Raw genomic sequence first — 22,521 nt, forward strand, 5'->3', positions numbered from 1 at the left:
TAACAAAAAGAAGAAGGTAAATGTACTCGTCTATGATGACATAATTCAGTCACTGGTGGGAGGAGCCACGGTTCCACCAGCACATCAGCAGTAACTAACATTCACACAAACCAAAAACAGCTACGGGGAGCATTTTTGGGGTCAAGTGTCTTGCCCAAGGACACATGGGCGAGCGGAGCCGGGGATCGAACCACCGATCCTCTGATGAAAGGATTGCTCAACAATAAGTCGGCCACAAAAAATATATATATATACAGGACTGTCTCAGAAAATTAGAATATTGTGATAAAGTTCTTTATTTTCTGTAATGCAATTTAAAAAACAAAAATGTCATGCATTCTGGATTCATTACAAATCAACTGAAATATTGCAAGCCTTTTATTCTTTTAATATTTAATAATTTTTTAATTGCATTACAGAAAATAAAGAACTTTATCACAATATTCTAATTTTCTGAGACAGTCCTGTATATATAAAAAAGAAGCTCTCTCTTTTTCCCATGCACCTTCTACACACACAATCTTACTCAGATAAAGTCACGCACCTGGACCCAGCCGTGTTGTCTGATCTCCTGAAGTTCACTGCAGATGTGTTGAAGGCCTTCAGTCCGGTTCTCTCTTCTTTGCATTGCACCAGGTGCCGATAATCAGCTGCTGTTAACTGGGGAGGACCGAAGACCAGCAGCAGGCTGCAGGACTGGTGGACTAATCAGGTGCATGTCCACCAGCTGGCTCCTCCCCCCCCCCTCCTGACAGCAGATCATCACACTGATAAGCAGACTGGTTTTTAGGTTTGATAATGCAGAGGAGGTTTTTTGCTTTAAAGAAAAAACACTTATTCAGGATTTCCCCAAACTCATCCCAGACTGCACCGACCTTTACATTTTTTAAATCACAAATCAAAACCGGCCTGTTCAGAACTGCTTTTAATGTGTTATTGTGTACTCTATGTTCTTATTGTATAGGTTTTAGAATGTTTTTTTTCTGCAATTTCCCCACTGAGACTAATAACGGAATATCTACTCTAATCAAATGTTTTAATTATGTGATGTAAAGTGTCTTGAAAAAGACTATAAATTAAATTCATTATTATTATTATTCTGAATCCAATCCACATCTTGTTGTAGTCTATGATACTTCCATGTGGAAAAACAACAGCAAATAAATTGAGAAAAAAGGCTGAATATTTAGTCAATAAGTTAGTAAGTTGTATTTCTGTTTCATGCAGAACATTCGGCCCATCTGACACAACACACTGCTATGCATCAAACATGTCAGTTAAAAGACTCTATGTACTTCTAGATACATTCAAATACTATTTACGCATATTGATGTTAAAATAAATTGTACACAGTATAGCAGGAGATCGAATAAACACTAAAGTGAAGCTTTAAGCAGTAAAACTAATACTACAGTGCCTGTATTTATCAAACGGACTCGTGGAGATTAAAGTGAGAATCTTAACTTTACACCTCCTGCTCTTATTTTGAAAAAAGTCCCCAAAAAACTGCAATCACAGCTCCTGTAAATATATGTTAATATCTTTTGTTTGGACCATACAAATCAGTCATCTATGAACAATACAAAATAATTTGAGATAAACAACACAAAGCCAACAGCTTTTCTTTTTTTTCTCATCTACGATCACGGTCATCTTAAAATGGAGACAGTCTTCAAAATTAAACTTGTTTTAAATTTTATTTCATATATATGCACACAGTATACAGAAGGGGAGACGATGAGACTTTTTAAAAAAGACTTCCATCGGAAAACAAAGAAATCTACGGACACAATGACTGTTATTATGACCGACATCGAGAAGTCGCCAGCTCCATGTGAACTATGCCTGGTGAAATAATAGCGCACGGTGCAAGTGGCGTATGTTCCCAATGCATCATGGGAAATGACATCCTCAGCATTGCTTTACATGGGGAAACAGAACTGAATATTTACAAACATCTTTTCTTTTTAAATAAAGCTAAAAAGGATGACACGGGCTGACACGTGCGCACACACACAAAAGGGTCAGGGACTCGATACACCGGGGTGAAGCGGTTTGACTCGAACGAGACGGGACAGCCCGAGGCGCAGACCCTGACCTGGAGACTTCACCGCTGGACCGGATGAAGTGTGACTACTCCCAACTTGAGCTAAGGGAGAAGAAAAAAATAAGAAGAAGAAAAGTAACATTAGCTTTCAATGAACTGAAATGTACTGATAGCATCTCTAAAAACGGTTAAATATCACTGCTGCTGTTCACCTGGTGGGTTCCACTTGGGTACTCTGCCCCCCATGGGGCTCAGAGGTAATGCAGGCGTTGATGTGGAAACTGAGGGCGATGAAGCAGGGATTTTGGGTGCAAGTTTGGGTGTCGGAGGACTTCTCACCGGTGTGGAAGCTGCTGTGAGACAAAAGACACATAGCATCAGTCATGAATGATAGTATGTGGAAGAGTCTTTATTTCCCTGCTCTAAACATCCATTTGGAGCACATCTGTCGGCTGTGTGCTTTCCACTGAATCACTTTACGTAAAGGATTACACCCGGAGAGACCGGTGGACGGGGAGTGAGACGGGGAGAGATGGCAAAGAGGAGTGCAGGAGATAGGAGGAAGACCGAGGGGTTAAAAAGAGAGCTCAGTTAGAATGGAGTGACCTCAAAGCTTGAGATGGAGTCACTGACTGTGTTTACTGCACTCAGAGAGAGAGACGGTGTCACAACACAGAGGGACAACATATATATAAATATATATACACACACACAGTTCAATAACATGATCTGCAAGCATCAACAACGGGCTGGCCAATTAGGCCGGGACACAATCCTGGGACAGGCGGAACATGTCTGAAGGGAATTGACGATTAGAGTATCTCGATTTTGCTTTTTAAAAATAAAACGGAATTTGTGTTCTCAAAGAAGATTAACAGAGTCCACAAAAAAACTTTCTTTGATGAACCTACCTGCTGCCTGCGATTTAGACTGTGACGGTTTCGGCGGTTGCTTTTCTTCTTTAGAGGTCGGAGGCGCTTTGGTCTTCTCGTTCTTGGAAACTTTCTCCTTTTTTGTTTCGCTGACTTTCTTCACTGTGAATTCCTCATCTTCACTCTCAGCCGGTTCACTGAAATCGTCATCGCTTTCCGATCCTGGAAAAGTGTTGTTGTTATTTCACTGAGTAATAAAAACAGAAACCAGATATTTTAAGGAGGGATGTGGCTACCTGGTGTCAGTTTGGGCACGTAGTCTTCATCTTCATCTTCATCCACAGGCCTCTTCTTCTGCTCCTCAGTGGCAGCTTTTCTTTGTCTGGAAATGGACGTTGACTCTTTTTCTGATGTGATTTCATCCAGGCCTTAAGAAAACAAACAAATTAACAGCGTATACCATTTTTGTTCTTCTTCTACAAGATTGAAGACAAAATAAAAGAGAATTTACCCAAAGCTGTCAAATCCACACTGCAATTGGACAGCGGTGCAGAAGTTGGATCCGTGTTTTCATCAATCGGAACACAAATCTGGACATCTGGAGAAATGCCACATTGATTGACGTTGACAACTCTTTAAAAATAGAAGGAAATTTTTTTATTTTTTCAAATCCAAATCACACCTTTACGGGTTGAAGACTCGTCCTTTGTCCCGCCTCCATTATTGAGAGAGGATAGTGTAATGGCTGCTTCTCGATCTCTTTCGTACACTTTCACATCTAATGGTCTTCTGTGAAAAACAAGTTTCAAGCCATGAGTAATGTCAGGCCGTGATAAATATTGTGTATTTTGTCCTTTATTGGCAGCAAATTGTTCTGCTCCATGACCAATCTCGATTGAAATGTTATGTGTGAAAGCTGGCAGACAATCATCCGACTGATTACTTTCTGTACTTTCACATAGTCTATATACTATGTTATATTATCTTGTCCACTACTGTACCTGCTCTTCTGGCTCTCTGTGGGTTGCGAGTTGGACTCCCGAGTGCTCGATGCGCTCGGTGATTTATTGTGCTCCCCTCTCACATCTTCTCGAGGCCTTTTGCTGGGCGGAGCAGCAAAATCATCATCTGTCACAACAAGAAGACAGAACACGGAGATACAGTATGTTAAAGAAGACTGATTCTGTTTACACTGTTTGTGTACACCCTGAACGCCATGTTATAGTATACAGGACTGTCTCAGAAAATTAGAATATTGTGATGAAGTTCTTTATTTTCTGTAATGCAATTAAAAAAACAAAAATGTCATGCATTCTGGATTCATTACAAATCAACTGAAATATTGCAAGCCTTTTATTCTTTTAATATTGCTGATTATGGCTTACAGCTTAAGAAAACTCAAATATCCTATCTCTAAATATTAGAATATCATGAAAAAGTATACTAGTAGGATATTAAACAAATCACTTGAATTGTCTAATTAACTCGAAACACCTGCAAGGGTTTCCTGAGCCTTGACAAACACTCAGCTGTTATAAATCTTTTTTTTACTTGGTCTGAGGAAATATTCAAATTTTATGAGATAGGATTTTAGAGTTTTCTTAAGCTGTAAGCCATAATCAGCAATATTAAAAGAATAAAAGGCTTGCAATATTTCAGTTGATTTGTAATGAATCCAGAATGCATGACATTTTTGTTTTTTTAATTGCATTACAGAAAATAAAGAACTTTATCACAATATTCTAATTTTCTGACAGTCCTGTATATAAAACATCAAAGTATATTATTTAATCAAAGTCATCTTTATTGTAAATTTCCAATGTTGAACATACAGAAAATCGAAAGTATGTTTGTCTCTTTTTGTCCGACATGAAGTGAATAATAGTAATAAAAAGTGATAAGGTAATAAAGTGCAAACAGTCAACAACAACAACAAAGAACATTTAGACAACATATATTTTATAAATTAAGAACTATAAAAAAGACTTTGCGTGGTTTTTAGCAGCATGTGACATCCGTGTAAAAGTCAAAAATGCGTGTATATATACACATTTAAAAAAAATCATATATAATGTATATAAAACTGATATATAAGAATCCTTTAGAGGGGCAATTTCTCACCATCGTCAAAGTCTTTAGCTTCAGAGTAATTCACAACCTTTGTCTTCCTGCGTGTCAACATTAAACAACGTGTTAGCATACAAGACATTAACATCAGGTAAAAAAATAACACGAACAGGTTTAAAAGTAGTATACAAACCTTGGTGGTCGGTCCATTGCTACGATCACGAGCTTTTAACAAGTTAGCATGTACCACATCGACGTAAGGTCGGCTGTTATGTAAATTAACCAACGTTAAACACTCAAAACTAACCACAAGCTAATGTATGTTACCTGAAGAAGCTAACCGAGCTTTAAAATGCAATCTTGTGTCCGCTCTTCGCCGAGTTATGTGACAACTACATTACAGATAACTGTCCTGTCAAACTTTGATATATCTCTATTAATTATGTTTTAGTTTTCTTCTGTTGTTTTTTTTGCTTCACAACTGTCAGCTGGAGCGTTTAACCGTCCCGCCTGAACCGAGCGGGAATGAGCGGAAGTGACGTTTGGTGGACGAGTTTCACGTATATGCAAGTGCGTATGCCGACAGCAGATTCGTTTAATCGCAAAAAAATGTGTCATCTATTTGTGGCTCTTAAAAAAAGAATATAAGACTAAAGAAGAAAATGTTACCTGGTAGATGGCGACAAAAAGTATAATTAATATTTAAAAAATTAAAGGCCACTATAATTTTCTTGCAAAAAAAGACAATGTGTCGAATCCGCTTCTTTTAAATACCTTGGAGTTATCACTCGCTAGGGGAGTGGACGGGACTAACCTAAACCTTAAAAACGATGCTCAATTTGGTCAGTAATTTGTGTTTTTGGACACTAGATACGAAAGTATGAATATATGTAGATAAATTGGGTGTAAACTGTTATTGTATATTAATAATGTCATGAATGTTGTTGTGCTGTGTGCCTGTAAACAGCTAAGCGCTAGCTTAAAATGTATGAAATCGACGAGGAACTGTCCGTGGAATCCCATAAAGATAACAACAGGTAACGTTCACACTATTATTAGTGAGAGTGAAGGATGACACTAATAGCATTGGGAATTATTGTGCACTGATACATTAAACAGTTTAATTTAAATACAATACAAGATCTAGTATCTTATAAAGTATTCTATTTTTACTCTCTACAATTTTAGTGTTTATTTGAGTTGTTTTATTTCCTTGTGCCTGCACTTTGTAATGGCTGTTTTTCACAAGTGCAATCCAATTAATGTATTATTATTTACTCTACGAGGATATTGAAATATGCCCAAAACAATTGTTGATTTTTAGCCAAAGAATAATTAAAAACCCGATTATATATTGTTGAATTTGAGTGGAACTGACCAATGTAGGCAGTTTGTCTTCATTACACAGAATGTCCAGCAGAGGGCGCAATTTATTTTCTAGAATTTTGAGACGGCGCATGCCAAAGGGAGTCTAAAGTTTCTCGTCCCACAGCCGCAGTACCAGGCTGCCAAAGTTAAGTTTGCATGAGTGAACACGTAGGTGTGTCTGGACTGAAAAAACAAACATCCCTTATTTAAAAATATGTTTGGAGATTTTTTTTAAAAAGGAAATAACTCATATTCATTATTCAAATTACAGATAAACTGGTATGTTAAGGATGCACTTGCAGATACTGTCTACCACCCGTTTAAATATACTTAAATTCAGCATTATAAACATAGAAATACATCATTCTGGTTTTTTTTATTTTGCAGATTTTTTTTGGTTTAAATCTTTTTTATTGATTTTGCAAACACATACAGGAATGGAGATTAATACCACCCCCAAGACGTTGGGGTATACAGAACATTATCTTCAGTTGTCGTCTGACTATTTTGCAGATTTTGAACAAACCTCAAACTGTATTCTAATATTAACGTGAACATTGTTTTTATCTTAAATATGGACACAGAATGGCTCCGAAGCCAATTTGTTCATTGCATTACATCTCACATTTACCTCTCGTCTTATCATGCATATTCAAAAAATATCAGACTTGTAACATTATGAAACTCAATGAAGTGTTGACCCTGTGTGGATATTTCTGTTTCTCCATCTGCAGGCCATGGCTGTGGTATTTATGCCTGAACTCAGCAGTCCAGCAGATGGCAGCAGGAGGCTGATGCTTCGGATCACAGAGGTACAGACTCTGACCTGCTGATTGACGTGAACATGACATGTCTACAGCCACCCAGTCGCCCACTCTCAGGGCGGAAGCAACCCGCGGCTCCCTGTGAAGTGCAGCGGAAGAGTAATCGCTCCGCTTTTACTTCGCCGTCTGACAGAGCAGCGGCCGCCCCAAAGGGTTGTCATTTTCCGGCGTGTGAGTGGGTGGCTGTCGGCTGCGGTTTGTCACACAGTGGACCTGGACTGAGACGCTCGGTGATGGACCGTGTCTTTCGGGACCCAGACGAGGGAGGAAGACGTGCAGCCGTGGGGGCCAAAGGGCCCTGTGGTCACACATTCCTAAACTCCTCCAGCACTGCCCAAAATATCAGATCCAGTCATGCAAACACTGCGGTCACAACATCACGCTTCCATTCACACATATAGATGTTTATGTTGTGCTCCAGACAATATTATTGGCTCGAACCACCTGAGAAATCATAAACTAAAAGGTACACACGAGATGACAATCTCATTTATCTGGCACGACTTTTTTAACTTGTATGGGGAATTATTTAGATTTATGTCGCTGGTGATCAAATTGCACCGCCTCCTCTCTTTTGGTATATGTTCCCAAACAAAGGCACATGGAGAACTAAAAGTATAACATGCAATATATGTCCCACTAAACTAAAAGTAGGAACGCCCTCCTAGTTTAGGACTCTGGTAAAAGATGGGTACTGAAAATTGTCCTGAGTTAAAAATATTTATGTAAGCGATGTCAAAATTGTACATTTAGTTCTCGTACATTTGTACAGATTATTCACTTTGAATGTCTGAAATGACCAGATTAGGAAAATAATGAGGTACTTTTATTTCTGTTTGGACATCCTTTTAATAAATATGTCCAAACATATAACAAAATATGCTTTTTAAGCATAATTCAAAATATGCTTTTTAAGCATAATTCTACTGGGGAGCTTTTTAAATGTTTTTTTAACTTAATTTTAATTGAATTATCTCTTTATTTCTTCTAGATTATATTCCAGAAGTTGGCTTTCCCAATGTTATTTTGATCTGGGTTGCTAATTAGCAATAAAGCACACATCCTCAACCTCACCTTGTTTATATATCGCCAACGTTGATGGACCTGAACATAATAGTTAAATGCTTCAGTTAATGTGTTCGGCCACTTCAGTTGATTTTATACATTTTACTTTAATGTGGAAACAACTTTGTAATAACTGGGTTTTGAAAGGTTTGATAAAAAAACAAGGGTTATTATTACTATTAGTACTATAATGTTTGGGATATACAATACACAACTGCTTTCAAAATATAATATATCATAAATACAATAATAATCAATAAAAAAATGTTGAGTTTACAATTGGAAAGAGTGTAAAGTACATATATGTCATACAGTATATAAAGAACATTTATATATGACTGACCTGCCACATATTTAATTAGCATTGTGGCATCAAAATATGACATTATATGCACCTGTTGTGTTTCCGACCCCATAACTGTGATTTGTATCCGTGGCAGTATTACCGGACTATTTTGGAGTTGGACATCCAGCTGGATTCTCTGGCCTATTTGGCAGTCGTGAGGTCATCAGTGGTCTTAATTTGAGCTTGTTAGTTGGAAGTGGTCAGGAGGCAGCTTTCCCCCTCAACCACTGATGTGAATGCCATCATTATGTGCAGCCTCTCAGAGTGGTAGTTTGTGTGGGGCTCTCTCTCCGTCCACGCCGCTGTCCTTGTATGGTTGTTCCGTCAGGTGGAGACGACTGCCGTGTTGTTATTTACATTCCATGCACGGCAAAAAATAGACTGCTCCTTTAGTAGTGGCACATTTGAGTTAAGACGCAACAGCTTGGCATGTATTGCATGAATTATTTCGCGAGGTAAATCTTTAAAAAAAAAAAAAACTCTAAAAAAAGAGGTGATTTTGTACCTTGTGATTACGCTGCGCTATTTTTAGGGGATGACAAAGTGCTCCGTCAATAAGGAAAATGCATTTGTGTTCTGTACCAGTTTATTTACAAGCCTAAAAAAAAAACTAAATGTGACTAGATTTGAGTTCCTGAGTTCTTTCGGATATCCGGGCCGGCGTCGCAGCGTCAGTGTGATGTTGTTGTTCCGCGTCTCATGTCTTCAGGCGTCGGGCCCGGGTGGCTCGACCGCGGCACGGCCACGGCAGCCACGGCTTGAGCCGGCGAACCAGAGAGTGGGCAGGCAGATCTGCCTATCAGTGGCTTCCGGAGTTTGTTTTTCACGACCCATGTCTTCTTAAGTGCATGCTTTCGCTGACTTTCCTTCTTTTTTTTGGGGGGGGTACACACAGCCACGAGGCTAATTGCAACGGGGAGATGAGACGAGAGGCCGGAGAGGAACAATCGCAAGGAAGTTTTTTTTGTGTGGACTTGAGACTGACTGCACAGACTGAGGTTGACAAGTGTAAAAGAAAACCACAGTAACACGAACTGTGATTCAAGTTAGGAATCCTGACTTCAGCTGAAGTGATTGTTCAACATTCTGCAGTCACAGGGAGTCTGTCAAATTTCAAGGTATTTAGAGTATGAAGGAGCAGAAGTTCACAACCTTTTTGGCTTGTGACCTCCTAAAAACTAAGCAGTCCACGTGTGACCCCCCGCCACAGGTTACGGCCTCGTGACAATATAACATATCGTATCCATGAAATGTAGGTTTAATAATATTGAATGGTGTTTTTTTTGTGGCTTATGTGAGGCATTTTCATATTATTTATGCCTATTCGTGAAAAAAAGTTGTATCCTTCTTGAATTTGTTTAATTTAAATGATTTTTGGATGTCTTGGGGGTGAATTATTTCATCTCTAAGAAGCAATTTATTGTTCAGATTTATTTTCTTTCTTCATCTTATTTGTATTCTTTAAAGGGGAACAACACAATAATGTTACACATCCAGGTCTAGACTGCAATTATGTGACAGAAGTTGCACGAGGCCTGTTGTAGCTCCCACTCACACACACCCCAAGCCCTGACAAGTGGCTGAGTTGCATTGTGGGAAATCAAGACGCTCGGAATAATGCACGGAGAAAAAAAAGACAATATTTTGTTTCTTCTTCTGCAACATCAATGTTAAAGCTTTTTTTTAACCCTTGTGTTGCCTTCGGGTCAATTTGACCCGATTCAATGTTTCACCCTCCTGTCGCCTTCGGGTCATTATGACCCGATTCAATGTTTCACCCTCCTGTTACCTTTATATTTACTAACATATTTTACCCTTGAGGTCAATATGACCCCAGCTATTAAAATCTCCAGAAAATTATTAGAATTAATATTGTTTTCCAAGTTTAAGTGTGAGGTACTTTATGTTTGTTTGTTGACTCCCGAAAGAACACCGACATTAAACATTGAATCGGGTCAAAATGACCCGAAGGCAACACAAGGGTTAAATAAATAAATAAAAACATATTTTTGTGTGAAAATTGTGACTTTTTAGATTTATCTCTAAACTGCTGATCTTGAGTAATACAGAAGTGCATTTACTGCGCAAGAGTAGTGCAATGCCAATAAGAGAATGCCCATGTGCTGACTCATCAAGTTAAAACGTTCCTGCTTGTGTTTCTCGGAGGAAATCGTGACTCCTGCAGCGCGACCCCATGTGTTGACAAGACGGCCGCGGTATAACCGGCATCAAAGGGCCGCCAATAATTCAACGCGGCCACTTTTACACCGTGACACTATTTTAAAAATAGCCTCTTGTAACGCAGCATTGTTTCCGGCGCTCCGGGGCGCGGCGGCACTTGAAGGGCTCACCGGGAGCAGTCTCATTAGGACGACCTTTTCACGGGGAGGTCACCGGCAGAAGGTCACGAGCACATGAGACCCGGGGCGCTCGCCGGCGGCCTCGTTTCGTTGAGAGATCCGCTGTATCGGATTCTCTTGTGCATCTCGTTGTGCGAGTACCCCCGCACCAAACACACGGCCGTCTTTTTCACAAGCAAGCGAGTCTCACGCGTACTTCTGACCGGCGGCAAAGCTCTCGGTGCTCTTGCTTTAGCAACTCTGCTCACACTGCTCATGCACTCTTTGTCCGTGTGGTCACAACTTGTCAGGAAGTGCTCCAAACATACCGGAAGAAGCTCATGGAGTCTACACGTCTGGCTCAGTCCATTAGCAATTAAACGAGACTTTGAGGTTATTTTTATTTAGATATTCCACCTGCAATGGAGGGGGGATGACACTCTTCTCTTTTCTAGTTTAGTGCATCAGCTAATGTGTGTTTTTTGTAAACACGTGTAACTCCCTTTACTCCCTTTTACTTCTCCTAAGTTGTATTCAGAGTGAAGGGACATGGGATCCCAGTCCGACCACATGCCAGTGCTGCAATGCAGTGAGTTATCTTCAGTCAGAGGCACGAGGGTGTCCTGACATCCGTTTGACACCAGAGGGCGATGTCCACGTGTGAGAGTGATGGGTTCAGGTGCAGCAGGAGCATTTGTTGGTTGACTTTTTTTATTTTTTTGGGTCATTCTGACCATCATTTAAAATCTCCAACACACATTTAAATGTATGTTTATTTATAGTACACGAGACACCATGTAACGATGGCACGACACGTATATGGTGCCTGATGTACTATAAATAAACATGTAAAACAAACAATAGCGACTTTTTTTAAATTTACCAAATACTAATTTTTTTTCTGGCAAAGTTGACTGGATTAGAATTGTGTTTTAATTAGTGCTGAATATAAATCATTCCTCTTATAGTAACATTTAAATCGGCGTTAATGAGTCTAAATTACAATTTCGGCGCTCCCTATTTTTAATTTCCCGCCGTGCGCCGGGTTCAGATTCCGGTTCCTCGTTGCTTCAGCGGACCCTGAAACCGAAGCGGCTAAATGGAATTCTTTTATTATTCACACCTGTTCTTTTCTTACTACCACAGGTCAAACATGTCCGAGGTAAAAATGGCCCGTACCTGCTCATCTTTGAAGAACTGCCTACTTGCCTTTTGACCCAGTCAGAGAGTTATCACCCCCGCTGTTTCGCCTCCAGTGACCTGCTTCTGGGAGACTTAATGCATTAGTGATGATAGCGGAAGAACATTTTTGGACCGTCGGTTCAAAGACATGATGAAGATGAAAATCGTAATCGTTGCGACTTCTCTTGGTGTTTTGTTTCACGGAAGCTCAAACGAGTGAGGTAGAAGGATTCTTTCCGGATCGTTCTTGAACGCGCTTGCGTATTCGTTGCTCTCCAGGACGCGCAGAACCTTTTGATTGACTCCTCGCGGGTTTAGATTTCATCCTGCGTGGGCCCGCGACGGAAATAAATGATCTGATCTTTGTTGTGCTGGCCGAGTGACAGCAGCTCGGTCCGGGATGACTCACTCTCCTCGGCGGCGGCGGCGTGCCATTCCCGACGCTCTCCGACCCGTCCTGCCAAATTGCCTTGATCCTCCGCTCATTGCCGCCTCTCACCCCCAGGTCTCATTGTGGACCGCGAGGTGGTCGCATCCCCCCCCCCCCCCCCCCCCTTCGGCGGCACTCTTCACAACCAGGCAGGGGTGAGAACGTGCAAATGTGTCGAGAGAATTCCTCGCATTCTCCTGCTCGGCGCTGGTGGCCCCGGCTCGGTGTTGGGTTCCTGGGAGAGAGGGAAGAGGAGCCAAGGGGGGGGGGGGGGGGGGTGGGGGGACTCGGCCTGCCGACTCAGCAGCTGACACCTCCTCTGATCTCGATCTCTTCCTACAGCCATAAACCAAACTGTCCCGACTTTTCGGCATCGGTTGCCACGTAAACAGAGCTTTCCCTGTGGCCTCGAGCGGGGCTGCCGGGCTTTGCCTCCGAGGAGCACGTGACCGACTGCTCCTCGGCGTTCCCAGATCTCACGTACAGGGAGAAACAAAAAGGCATCGACTTGGAAAACCGCTTCATTGCCTTCAGGGTGACTGTTCCTTTAATACACGAGTCTAATACTTCATTTTTTGTTGCTCTACAAGTCGACAGCGATTCATTTGACGTAATGGCTCCGTTGGCAGGTGTCGTTACACTAATGGCGTTCACGGAGTCCACGGGGATTAAATCTGTTTTGTAAAACGTTTTCGGGGGCGACGGATTTTTTGTGAATCGACAACCCTGCTGAGCTCGCACACTCCGGGGGCAACATTACCGTGTGAGGTTCAGGGAACCGTTTGATCCTGTTAAACAGACGTGTTCACGTCTTTCGGCCTCTCCGGGGACGCAACGTGATGACTGAGCTCGGACGCGGGGTCGATGGCCTCCTGTCGGCCGGGAGGTTCGAGCTTCTTTCACCCCGTAGAGTCTTCATGTTTATTTGCCGAGCAAAGAGTTTGAAATGGAGCACACACATTTTGATTTGCGAGCTCTTAGCGCTTATTTTTATTGTACGTTTTTGGTCCAGCAAAATAGCGCTGCGGCTACAGATCAAGATAGTATTGATTTCCTCAATTCATCAATCAATAGCTTGGTCTAAAAGGAAATATTAAGATGTCCAGAATGGCCCAGAACGATGTAGATTTAAATTCATTCAATTTCATTTAATGTCATTTCTGACAACGGAAAAAAAAAATGCTAACACCAGATTTTTCGCATTTTTTCTCAACTGATGATTAAAAGTTGAGGCAGGTTAATTTCCTGTCACTAAAGATGAATTCTCGAATCGTTGATTTGTTGCTTCCCTACCCGCCATCCGGTCTTCACCCCGCTGGGGGTCGCTGCGTGTGTTTGTTGTGTGGTTCGATATTTCTAAAGATTTGTTTCGCCATAAACATATTTTTGATTTCCACAATTCATCAACAAATAGCTTGGTCTAAAACAGGGAAAGTCCTAAATCAAGGTCTCTGCGTTTTTGCAGGTGGATGATCGATGCAGATTACATTGTCGTCCCTTCTGCGTGCGTTTGTGTTTGCAGCATCTCAATCACTAAAGTGCGGTTCGATATTTCCTCCCGACCAACAGATTGCTCTTTTTCTTTGACGACACGCATCCTCCCTGATCGACGTGAGCGTAAAAACTGCTGCGTCATCGGTCGGCATTGGTCAAACCTGCGTAAAAGTCACCTCTGACGTTGCTTTCTTTTCCCCTTAGTCACTCGACGCCCAATTAAGCTGCACGCAGGCACGTCTTCCTCTCCGTGCCCTTGAAAATATATTTTTACCGGGCTCTTCTGACGGGCTGCCTCTTTGTCTCCAGCTCGCAGCTTCACACAATGACGACGAGGAAGGATAGAGGACACGGAGCTCACGTGTTTCGGCCTCTGGATTCACGAAGCGGCACAAAGGGACAAGAGCTGCAGTTTTGGGGCCCGTTGAATTATACATCAGCTTTTTCAGCAAAAAAATCTGAGCTCCTTTCAGAGGGGCGGTGCCGTTCCTACTTCACAAGCCCCCGCTCCCTTGGATCCAGTGGAATCCAATTGTTTATAATTGATTTATGTAAAGCTGTGTCGCAGTTTTTGGTGAATAATGTGAATTATCCTGCTGTAATCTGTACGTGAAGGCCTCTGTGCAGCCTCGGTTGCGACGTCGTCTGTACATTGCATACACAGTCGGACTGAGTATTATTGCACATCTATGTCATTCCAGGGAAATCCCCCCCCCCACCCCCCCATTCCCGGGTCTCCCCAGCTGTTGTCTCAATCCCGTCTTTTAAACCCCACGTTAATAAAACAGTAATTGGAAGAGCTTTGCATCCTCCCGGATCCAGTTACTTACACGTTGGTAATATGCACAAAAGCTGTTTGTGAGGCTATTTTCTGATTGATGTGTGTGTGTGTGTGTGTGTGTGTGTGTGTGTGCACTAAAAAAAATCCTATACTTGCAGCATATAGACAGCTGAGTCGACCGCAGTCACTTTCCTCTGGCTGGAGCCTCTAGTTTCTGCTCTCCCACTTTGGCTCTAATATGTTCAGGCGAGTCCACGTGGGCAGAATCAACGTTCTGTGTTCTGTGGGCAGGGTTCCTTCTAACTTCCCCACTGTTGCATTATGGGAAATGTAGGATCCAGTCTTTGACCTCTTCTGCTTAAATTTGATTTGTTTTATTCCGTGTCGAACTTTACGGGAGTGCGGTGCTTGATTGCTCGAGTACCCCTTAAAGTTACTTTTTTTAATATGATGGTTTCTGCCTCTAAAACGTGAGCATTTTGGGCTTTTCTTTAATCTTCAAATATAGATGATTGAATATATTTGTGTTTTGGATGCTGGTCGAAATTGTTTATTATATAGACCAAAAAAGTCATCAAGAAAATAATTAGCGAATGAAAAAACAAATTATACAGCCGTATCTTTGTATTTATTCATATAATATGATTATTCAGGTTTTTATTTATTTTCTATACTTGATATTTTATTTAGGTATTTTTACAGAAATACAACCTTCAAAAGTAAGATTGCGTAATCATAATAAAACCTAAAAATAAATAAAAAATTAAGTAAAAATTCAAAGACGATTGAATATATTTGGGTTTTGGTTTGCTGGTCGAAATTGTTTATTATATAGACCAAAATAGTCAAGACAATAATTAGCGAATGAAAACATCAATTATACAGCCGTATCTTTGTATTTATTCATATAATATGATTATTCCGTTTTTAAATTTTTTTTTATACTTGATATTTTATTTAGGTATTTTTACAGAAATACAACCTTCAAAAGTAAGAATGCGTAATAATAATAATAAAAATAAAGTAAAAATTAACCATGCATCTGGCCAAGAAGGGACATAAGGAAACACAAAAATTAAAACGTTAAAGCAGGTTATTCAGGTTTTATTTAACCCTTGTGTTGCCTTAGGGTCATTTTGACCCGAATCAATATTACACCCTCCCCCCGCCTTACGATTAATTTGACCCCATTCAATGTTTAATGTCGGTGTTCTTTCGGTAGTCAACAAACAAACATAAAGTGCCTCACACTTAAACTTGGAAAACAATATTAATTCTAATAATGTTCTGGAGGTTTTAATTGCTGGCGTCAAATTGAACCCAAAGGGTAAAATATGTTAGTAAATATAAAGGTAACAGGAGGGTGAAACATTGAATCGGGTCAAAATGACCCATAGGCGGGGGGAGGGTGTAATATTGATTCGGGTCAAAATGACCCTAAGGCAACACAAGGGTTAAAGAAAGAGCACCCTCAGCCAGTCTACCAGTATTAGCTGAATTAATCTCCAGAGCTCAGCACGTCTCATTAACGCAGCCCACGCCCATTGATCGGAGTCACCCTGTCAGTAACTCTGTGGTTTTGTCTATTCAGGTTCCCTCACTGCACAGTCATGTGCTTACTCAGCAAATCATTAACTCGCTGGTCCAGTGGGACTAAGAAGTCTTATTAGTCTCTTTTAACTTCACACGTATGCATTCTTTATATATTAACTACATGCAGTAGTGTTGACAATATACAGTACATTAAAACACCCGTCATTTAAAATGTACTTGTCAACGTGTGTGTATATATACATTTATGTGAGCATTTTGCTATCGTAGGGCGTATTAATGTTTTGTTTGTTCGTTGTTTTTCCATTATTGGTTGTCTGGCCCCTGATGTTTATCGGAAACAAGGCCTCAGTGGTTGCTAAGGTGGGCTTTAAGGCTCCCTCGGGGGCCCCAGAGCCTCGTGATCTGTGACGCGTCGGGAATTCCCCCGAGCCTTCACCTCCCACCAGCACCCTGCAGGACGGTAGAGCAGACTGGACACGGTGCACTTTGATTTAATTTGATTTAGCCATATTTTAGACTGATTTTGAGCATCGACTGCGGGTCTTTTAGACATTTTCTTCGCCCACTTAATGACCACTGGACTCAAAACAACGCCACGCATTTAATTCACGCAGGTTATAATATTCTGTTACTTGCCGTGTGTGTTACTTTACAATAATAACGCGCAATCTGATTAGGCAAAATATCTGGTTGTTCAACTTCCTGATCAAACTGAGCTGAGGAAGACTGGACTGCCATTTGCTCTGCTGTGACTGGCTGTAATGGTTTTTACGCCTTCCTTCTAAATAAGGCAGCAGGCTGCCAGGACATATGACCACCCTCCCGATTTGGGCTCTGGATACAGTATCCATCCATCCCATGATTGCTCAACCCCAAGGAAAGTCACACACACACACATACACACACACACACACACACATACACACACACACACACACACACACACATACACACACCCTCCCCTCCTGCAGGTCTCCCATGTGAGGAAGAGCTACGTCAGGTCAGCCACAATTAGCCACAGGAAAACAAGAGAGTAGGTTAAATTACCTTCAAAGTAAAAGCAGTCTGGGAAAATATTAAGAGGTTTGATGCTGATTCATAGATAATAATCTATCTTATTTTTTCATATGAAAATCTTTACTGACCTCATCCCCATCTTGAATACAATATAGGTCCTAATCTATAAATAAGGCTGCAATTAGTAATATGTAATTATTATTTGTATAATTGTCTACAAATAGTTCTTTTTTTTATATCCACATTTTAAAGTTTTCAAATGTCTTCTTTTTTTTTGCTCCCAAAAGTCAAAATTTTAAAGAGATTAATTTTTCCATTTTTAAAATAAATTTGAAAAAGGAGCAAATCCTCATTTGAGAAGCTAGAACCTGCGATGTTCTGTCATTTGTGCTCGATTACATGATCAATTAAATATATTGGCTATGCATGTTTCTTATAATTTACTTGTCAGCTATTTTCTCTTTAATATCTTCTGGGTAACGACACATTAAACCATGATGTAAAGTGTGGAGGCCGTAGCAAGTTATTCACATCATTTCCATTCTCATTAAACCATTTAATAACTGCTCATGCTCTTATTTTGAAGCATGTATCGTTTAATTAATTAGGTTCGGTACTTTTGGGAGCCGAAGTGATGCTTGTGCAAGAGTTGGAACACAGCCACACAGATACGTGTTTTATTTTGAAAAGCACCGCAGGAAGCACTTCTTTTTATCCCCTGCGGCTTGTTTGTCGCTGGTGTGAAGGTGCAGCACCCCCAATCATTCCTATCAGAAGTGCTGCTGCTGGTGCTCCTGTAACTCTCTCTTCTCCTCCTCCTCCTCCTCCTCCTCCTCCTCCCATCTCCTACTTTTTGATGGGGGAGTCACGGCGGTGAAGTCACAGTGATGTCATTATGGGATGTGAGAGTCGTTGGCTAGGTGAGCTGGCTTTGCGGTGAGTGGTAGTCCCTTCCACGACCAGCGCGTTGCCTGCCCGGAGGCGCGGAGCGGCGAAAGATGGTCATCGCCAACGGCACCAATTCAAGCTCCGACGCGCTCCGTCCCTCCGCTGCTGCCGCTCAGATCCCGGGCTATGGGGCCCTGATCTGCCTCGATCCCAACACAAGCCTTTACCACCGCCATGCCAAGGCGCAGAGCACAAGAAGAGTTGCGTTCATAGGGCAGGTAACTTTGACCACGTGCCCCAAGGGTGAACTGGATGGCCGTTGCGCAAAGGTGCCTCTCCAGCATGTCCAGCGGGGCCAGGGCGCACTGGACGCTGCCGGCGGTTCTGGTGCTGTGGACCTGTCTCTGGGGGATCGTGTCATCTTATCCGGTTCCGAGCAGGACTAATGCGACTTTAATGGAGAAGAAGTGGGAGACGCTGTTCTCGCGCTCCTATCTGGGTATAACTGGGGGGAAATCGGAGCTGAACTGGGAGAGTGACTATTTGCAGGGCATCAAACGAGTGCGGCGGCTGTACTGCAACGTGGGCATTGGGTTTCACCTGCAGGTGCTCCAGGACGGCAGGATAAGCGGCGCACACAGTGAGAACCAATACAGTGAGTTGCATCCGGCAAAGCACTGTGTGTGTGGGGGGGGGGGGGGGGTTGCGGTGGGTGCGTAATCCTATGCGCAAAAAAATAATAATAATCTAGATACAAAAAGTTCAAGTGGGTCACCTGTCTTGATTGCATGATATTTAATAAGAAGAATGGTTTGAAAGTTGTCCCGAGCCTGACGGCAGTGCGATTGCGATATCCCCCCCTCCCTCCTCCCACCGCCCCCCCCCCTCCCCCAAGCCAAAAGCACGACATGAATGCTCGGACCCAGTTTAGACGCCAACTTATTTTTACCCCCGCGTCCCGCTGCATGCAGCACACGCGGGAGCGCACTCAGCAGCACGCGGCTCACACACACACACACACACACACACACACACACACACACACACACCATATGCACATCTTGAATAAGCGGCACGTGAGCGACTGCTCACCCAAAAAAAAAAGGGGGGGGGGGGGGCTAATTGAGCCGAGAGGGAGGGAGAGAGAGAGAGGGAGAGAGAGAGAGAGAGAGATGCATCATTCAGTCGCAATGCACCTGCGAGGTTACACCCATCGCTGCTGCTGCTGCTGATGCTGCATAGGCCAGTTTCCTCAAGCGCGTGTGCCCCCCCCCCCCCCCCACACACGCAGCGTGACACTGTCTTTGCTTCCCCCCCACCCCCCTCACCTTGTGTCTCCGTTTAGGTCTGATAGAGATCTCCACCGTGGAACGAGGAGTGATCAGCATGTTCGGGGTGAGGAGTGCGCTGTTTGTCGCAATGAACAGCAGGGGACGGTTATACGGAACGGTACGTGTGTGCGCCACTCTCTACACACACACACACACACACTCACACACGTACACACGTACTCACTCATACACACACTCACTCACACACGCACTCTCAGTGTAAGATGAGTTCATGTCGATGAGGTCGTGGGTTTATGGACACTGTTGTGTTATTAATATGCTCTGATCTGTCAGTGGGATGGGGGGGGGGTTGTTGGATAATACTATACAGTGTGACAATATTCTGTTCCAAGTAAAGGTGCATTCACTGTTTTACTTGAGTAAAAGTACAAATGTATTCGCATCAAAATAGAGCCACATGTCCTTATTGTGCACATTTGTATGTTTTATTTGCTATTTATTCTGTGAAGTGACTCTGGATTTTGCCCCCGTCTTATATTTAAATCCAGTAATACATCGTCATTTATTTGTTGATTACTTTTTTAATTATTAATCCCGATGTGCAACATACCTCAAATTGTAAGAATAATGTAGTAAGTTGCATCATTAGATGTATATAGTAGCAAACATTGAAAAACTTCATGTAAAGTAGCTACAATTGTCCCTAAACAGTATTTGAGTACATGTACTTATAGTAACTCTTTACTATTGAGTACAAATAACAATACCACAATATAAAAGTACTCAATTACAAGTAGAGGTCCAGCACTTCACGTTGTACTTTAAATATCAAAAGTACCGCAGTTGAGTTTATAATAATAGATGTTATTTGCATGTTTATGCAAAATTGTAATTGTGTAGTTTAATTTTGAATGCATCATATTCTATAAACTAATCCGATTAGTTTTAATACATCTCATGAAGTAAACGTTTACATATTTCTCTCTTTGAGAAAGTATAAAGCATATAAACTGTAGATAATCAAGTAAAGTGCATTTTAAATTGTGCTTAAGTACTCTACTCGAGTACTGGCATCTGTACTTTTTAAATATATATATTATATATATATATAATATATGTATAAAGTTCATTTCTCCTCAAGTTCATCAAAGGATTCTAAACTTTCCCATCAGTGAACATAAATCTGCCAAAAGTCAAACAATAATTCATCATTTCATGATTAAAATGTGTTTGCATGTGATATTCACATCTATATTGTACATGTGTATATTTCACTGGGTCTTTTCATACATGTTAAAAAATCACTGATATTGTAAAACGCCGTAATAAACAGTTTATTGAATTAGAGTCTTCTAGTTTTATAAATACAGCACTTCTAGTATTTATTTGTGTGTTTCTTATCTGTTATTAGTGTAGATCAATGTGTTGCTCTTAGAGCGGGAAGTCAAATAAATCATGAAATTCAGGAACATTTATCATTTTAATTTGACAAAGAAAGATACAATAACTTTGACGTAGCTCTGGTCCTCAAACCTCCAGAGCTTTTTGCGATAGTAAATTTATTATTTCTATTCCAGTTGTTCAAGTGTGTTTAAGTTGTGTTTGCTTGTGTTTAATCAATATTTAACATTTAATAAGTCAAGTTTCTTTTTTTAAAGTGGGTTTGTAGAAATGTCTATTATTATTTTAAAGTTGGTATTGAAACTGGTATTAAATTTTAAAAAATCTAACTGTACCCTACAGCCATTAGATAGTAATAAAGGATATAAAACTGTACTTATATTCTATAATGTGCCCCTTTCCTAATACTGTGTGTATATATATATATATTTAGCTGCGTTTCTCCTTTTTTTTCGGCTGGTGCTCGTGATTTATTTTGGATTTATTACCTGAGATGTGAGAGTAAAAAGCAGGAAGCCTATGAGACGACGTGCACACGTTGTGATGTTCATCCTATGTCTCTCTCTCTCTCCTTGCCGCTTCTAGAGAGTCTTCGTGGACGAGTGCAAGTTCAAGGAGACGCTGCTGCCCAATAACTACAACGCCTACGAGTCTTTCGTTTACAAGGGCTTCTACGTCGCCCTCAGCAAGCACGGCCGCGCCAAGCGGGGCGACCGGGCGACCACCGCCTCCACCGTCACGCACTTCCTCCCGCGGCTATGAGAAAAACCGTCAATAACTCAGTGATTTGCACATGTGGATGTTCTTCCAGGTAATATAGAAACGCCTCGTCGCGATAAACCGATGGACTGCGAAGGAAAACACAAATATTTATTCTGTTTATATATATATATATATGTGTATATGTATATACATATATATGTATATTTGGATAGCTATCTTTCTCTATGTACTGTGCTGCTTGTTGTTCTTATGGACGGGGGAGAGTGGAAGTCTCACTTTACCTTTTCGGTGCTTGCTGTAACTGAACGACTGGTCACTTCCTTTTGTTTTTCTTTCTTGGAGATGGAGGATGGAGCTATATCCTGTGCTTTTTAAAAGTGTGAAATGAATACTTTTTATTACCTCAAAGAACCACTCTGCTAGATTATGGGAATGCATGGACTTCTGCTGCTCAAATATCTGCTTCAGTTTATGATTTCTTTTCAAACCATTTTTTTTGGGGGGGGGGGGGGTGGCGCTTGACGGCTCCCTTGCTGGATTATCGACGTCCCGCGGCGGGGGGAGGGGGGGGGACTTAAATGCACAACCTTTGCTGCACGAAAATGAAAAATGAAAGGTGCCTTGGTCGTTGCCACGTGTGGCCCCCTTAAAACTTGCATGTCAGAGACACCTGCTGGAGTCAGAAATAGGGCTGAGACTCCGGAGAGGGCCTCAGAAGGGGGGGGGGGGGGCGGAGGCGGACGGACTGGACTGGACTATTTCTGGTTTATTTTCTTTTCCGTAATTAGATCGATTAAGTAATACGCAATCTGCGGTTGAGACCGGAGAGCG

At 41.5% G+C, this 22,521-nt stretch overlaps 2 protein-coding genes and 1 long non-coding RNA gene across 6 annotated transcripts; 2 read left to right on the top strand and 1 right to left on the bottom strand.

The window, feature by feature from the left end:
• Window positions 1–1,678: 1,678 nt before the first annotated feature.
• rad51ap1 (RAD51 associated protein 1) lies at window positions 1,679–5,474 on the bottom strand. Of its 2 annotated transcripts, none has more exons than XM_056425083.1 (9): window positions 5,180–5,474; window positions 5,041–5,087; window positions 3,921–4,047; window positions 3,602–3,708; window positions 3,431–3,517; window positions 3,216–3,347; window positions 2,959–3,141; window positions 2,260–2,397; window positions 1,679–2,149 (listed from the first exon to the last, which is right to left on the bottom strand). In XM_056425083.1, the coding sequence occupies exons 1-9, from the start codon at window positions 5,194–5,196 to the stop codon at window positions 2,025–2,027; spliced, it is 963 nt and encodes a 320-aa protein (XP_056281058.1). In that variant the 5' UTR covers window positions 5,197–5,474; the 3' UTR covers window positions 1,679–2,024. The 2 variants fall into 2 exon arrangements, with proteins under 2 accessions (XP_056281058.1, XP_056281057.1); XM_056425082.1 differs by having other exon boundaries at window positions 2,260–2,400.
• Window positions 5,475–5,773: 299 nt separating this feature from the next.
• On the top strand, window positions 5,774–14,835 carry LOC130200645 (uncharacterized). 2 transcript variants are annotated; one of them, XR_008833052.1, is made up of 4 exons: window positions 5,774–5,828; window positions 5,954–6,023; window positions 7,089–7,166; window positions 14,239–14,835. It is a non-coding gene; the product is annotated as an uncharacterized LOC130200645 (long non-coding RNA). The 2 variants fall into 2 exon arrangements; XR_008833053.1 differs by having other exon boundaries at window positions 14,344–14,835.
• A 2,774-nt stretch (window positions 14,836–17,609) lies between these two features.
• On the top strand, window positions 17,610–22,152 carry fgf6b (fibroblast growth factor 6b). Of its 2 annotated transcripts, none has more exons than XM_056425094.1 (3): window positions 17,610–18,929; window positions 19,620–19,723; window positions 21,553–22,152. In XM_056425094.1, the coding sequence occupies exons 1-3, from the start codon at window positions 18,587–18,589 to the stop codon at window positions 21,727–21,729; spliced, it is 624 nt and encodes a 207-aa protein (XP_056281069.1). In that variant the 5' UTR covers window positions 17,610–18,586; the 3' UTR covers window positions 21,730–22,152. The 2 variants fall into 2 exon arrangements, with proteins under 2 accessions (XP_056281069.1, XP_056281070.1); XM_056425095.1 differs by having other exon boundaries at window positions 19,629–19,723.
• Window positions 22,153–22,521: the final 369 nt, after the last annotated feature.

Source organism: Pseudoliparis swirei, chromosome 10 (genome assembly GCF_029220125.1).
Source record: "Pseudoliparis swirei isolate HS2019 ecotype Mariana Trench chromosome 10, NWPU_hadal_v1, whole genome shotgun sequence".
NCBI lineage: Eukaryota > Metazoa > Chordata > Actinopteri > Perciformes > Liparidae > Pseudoliparis > Pseudoliparis swirei.

What these genes read in the sequence shown, in the direction of transcription:
- rad51ap1 (XM_056425082.1), bottom strand. An exon ending in TGTGGATTTGACAGCTTTGG is followed by an intron (nt 3,348 to 3,430) that starts GTAAATTCTCTT and finishes TGTTTTCTTAAG; the next exon opens with GCCTGGATGAAATCACATCA. An exon ending in GTCTAAATCGCAGGCAGCAG is followed by an intron (nt 2,401 to 2,958) that starts GTAGGTTCATCA and finishes TTTGTCTCACAG; the next exon opens with CAGCTTCCACACCGGTGAGA.
- fgf6b (XM_056425094.1), top strand. Translation starts at nt 18,587, where the DNA reads ATGGCCGTTGCGCAAAGGTGCCTCTCCAGCATGTCCAGCGGGGCCAGG. An exon ending in ACACAGTGAGAACCAATACA is followed by an intron (nt 18,930 to 19,619) that starts GTGAGTTGCATC and finishes GTCTCCGTTTAG; the next exon opens with GTCTGATAGAGATCTCCACC. An exon ending in GGGGACGGTTATACGGAACG is followed by an intron (nt 19,724 to 21,552) that starts GTACGTGTGTGC and finishes TGCCGCTTCTAG; the next exon opens with AGAGTCTTCGTGGACGAGTG.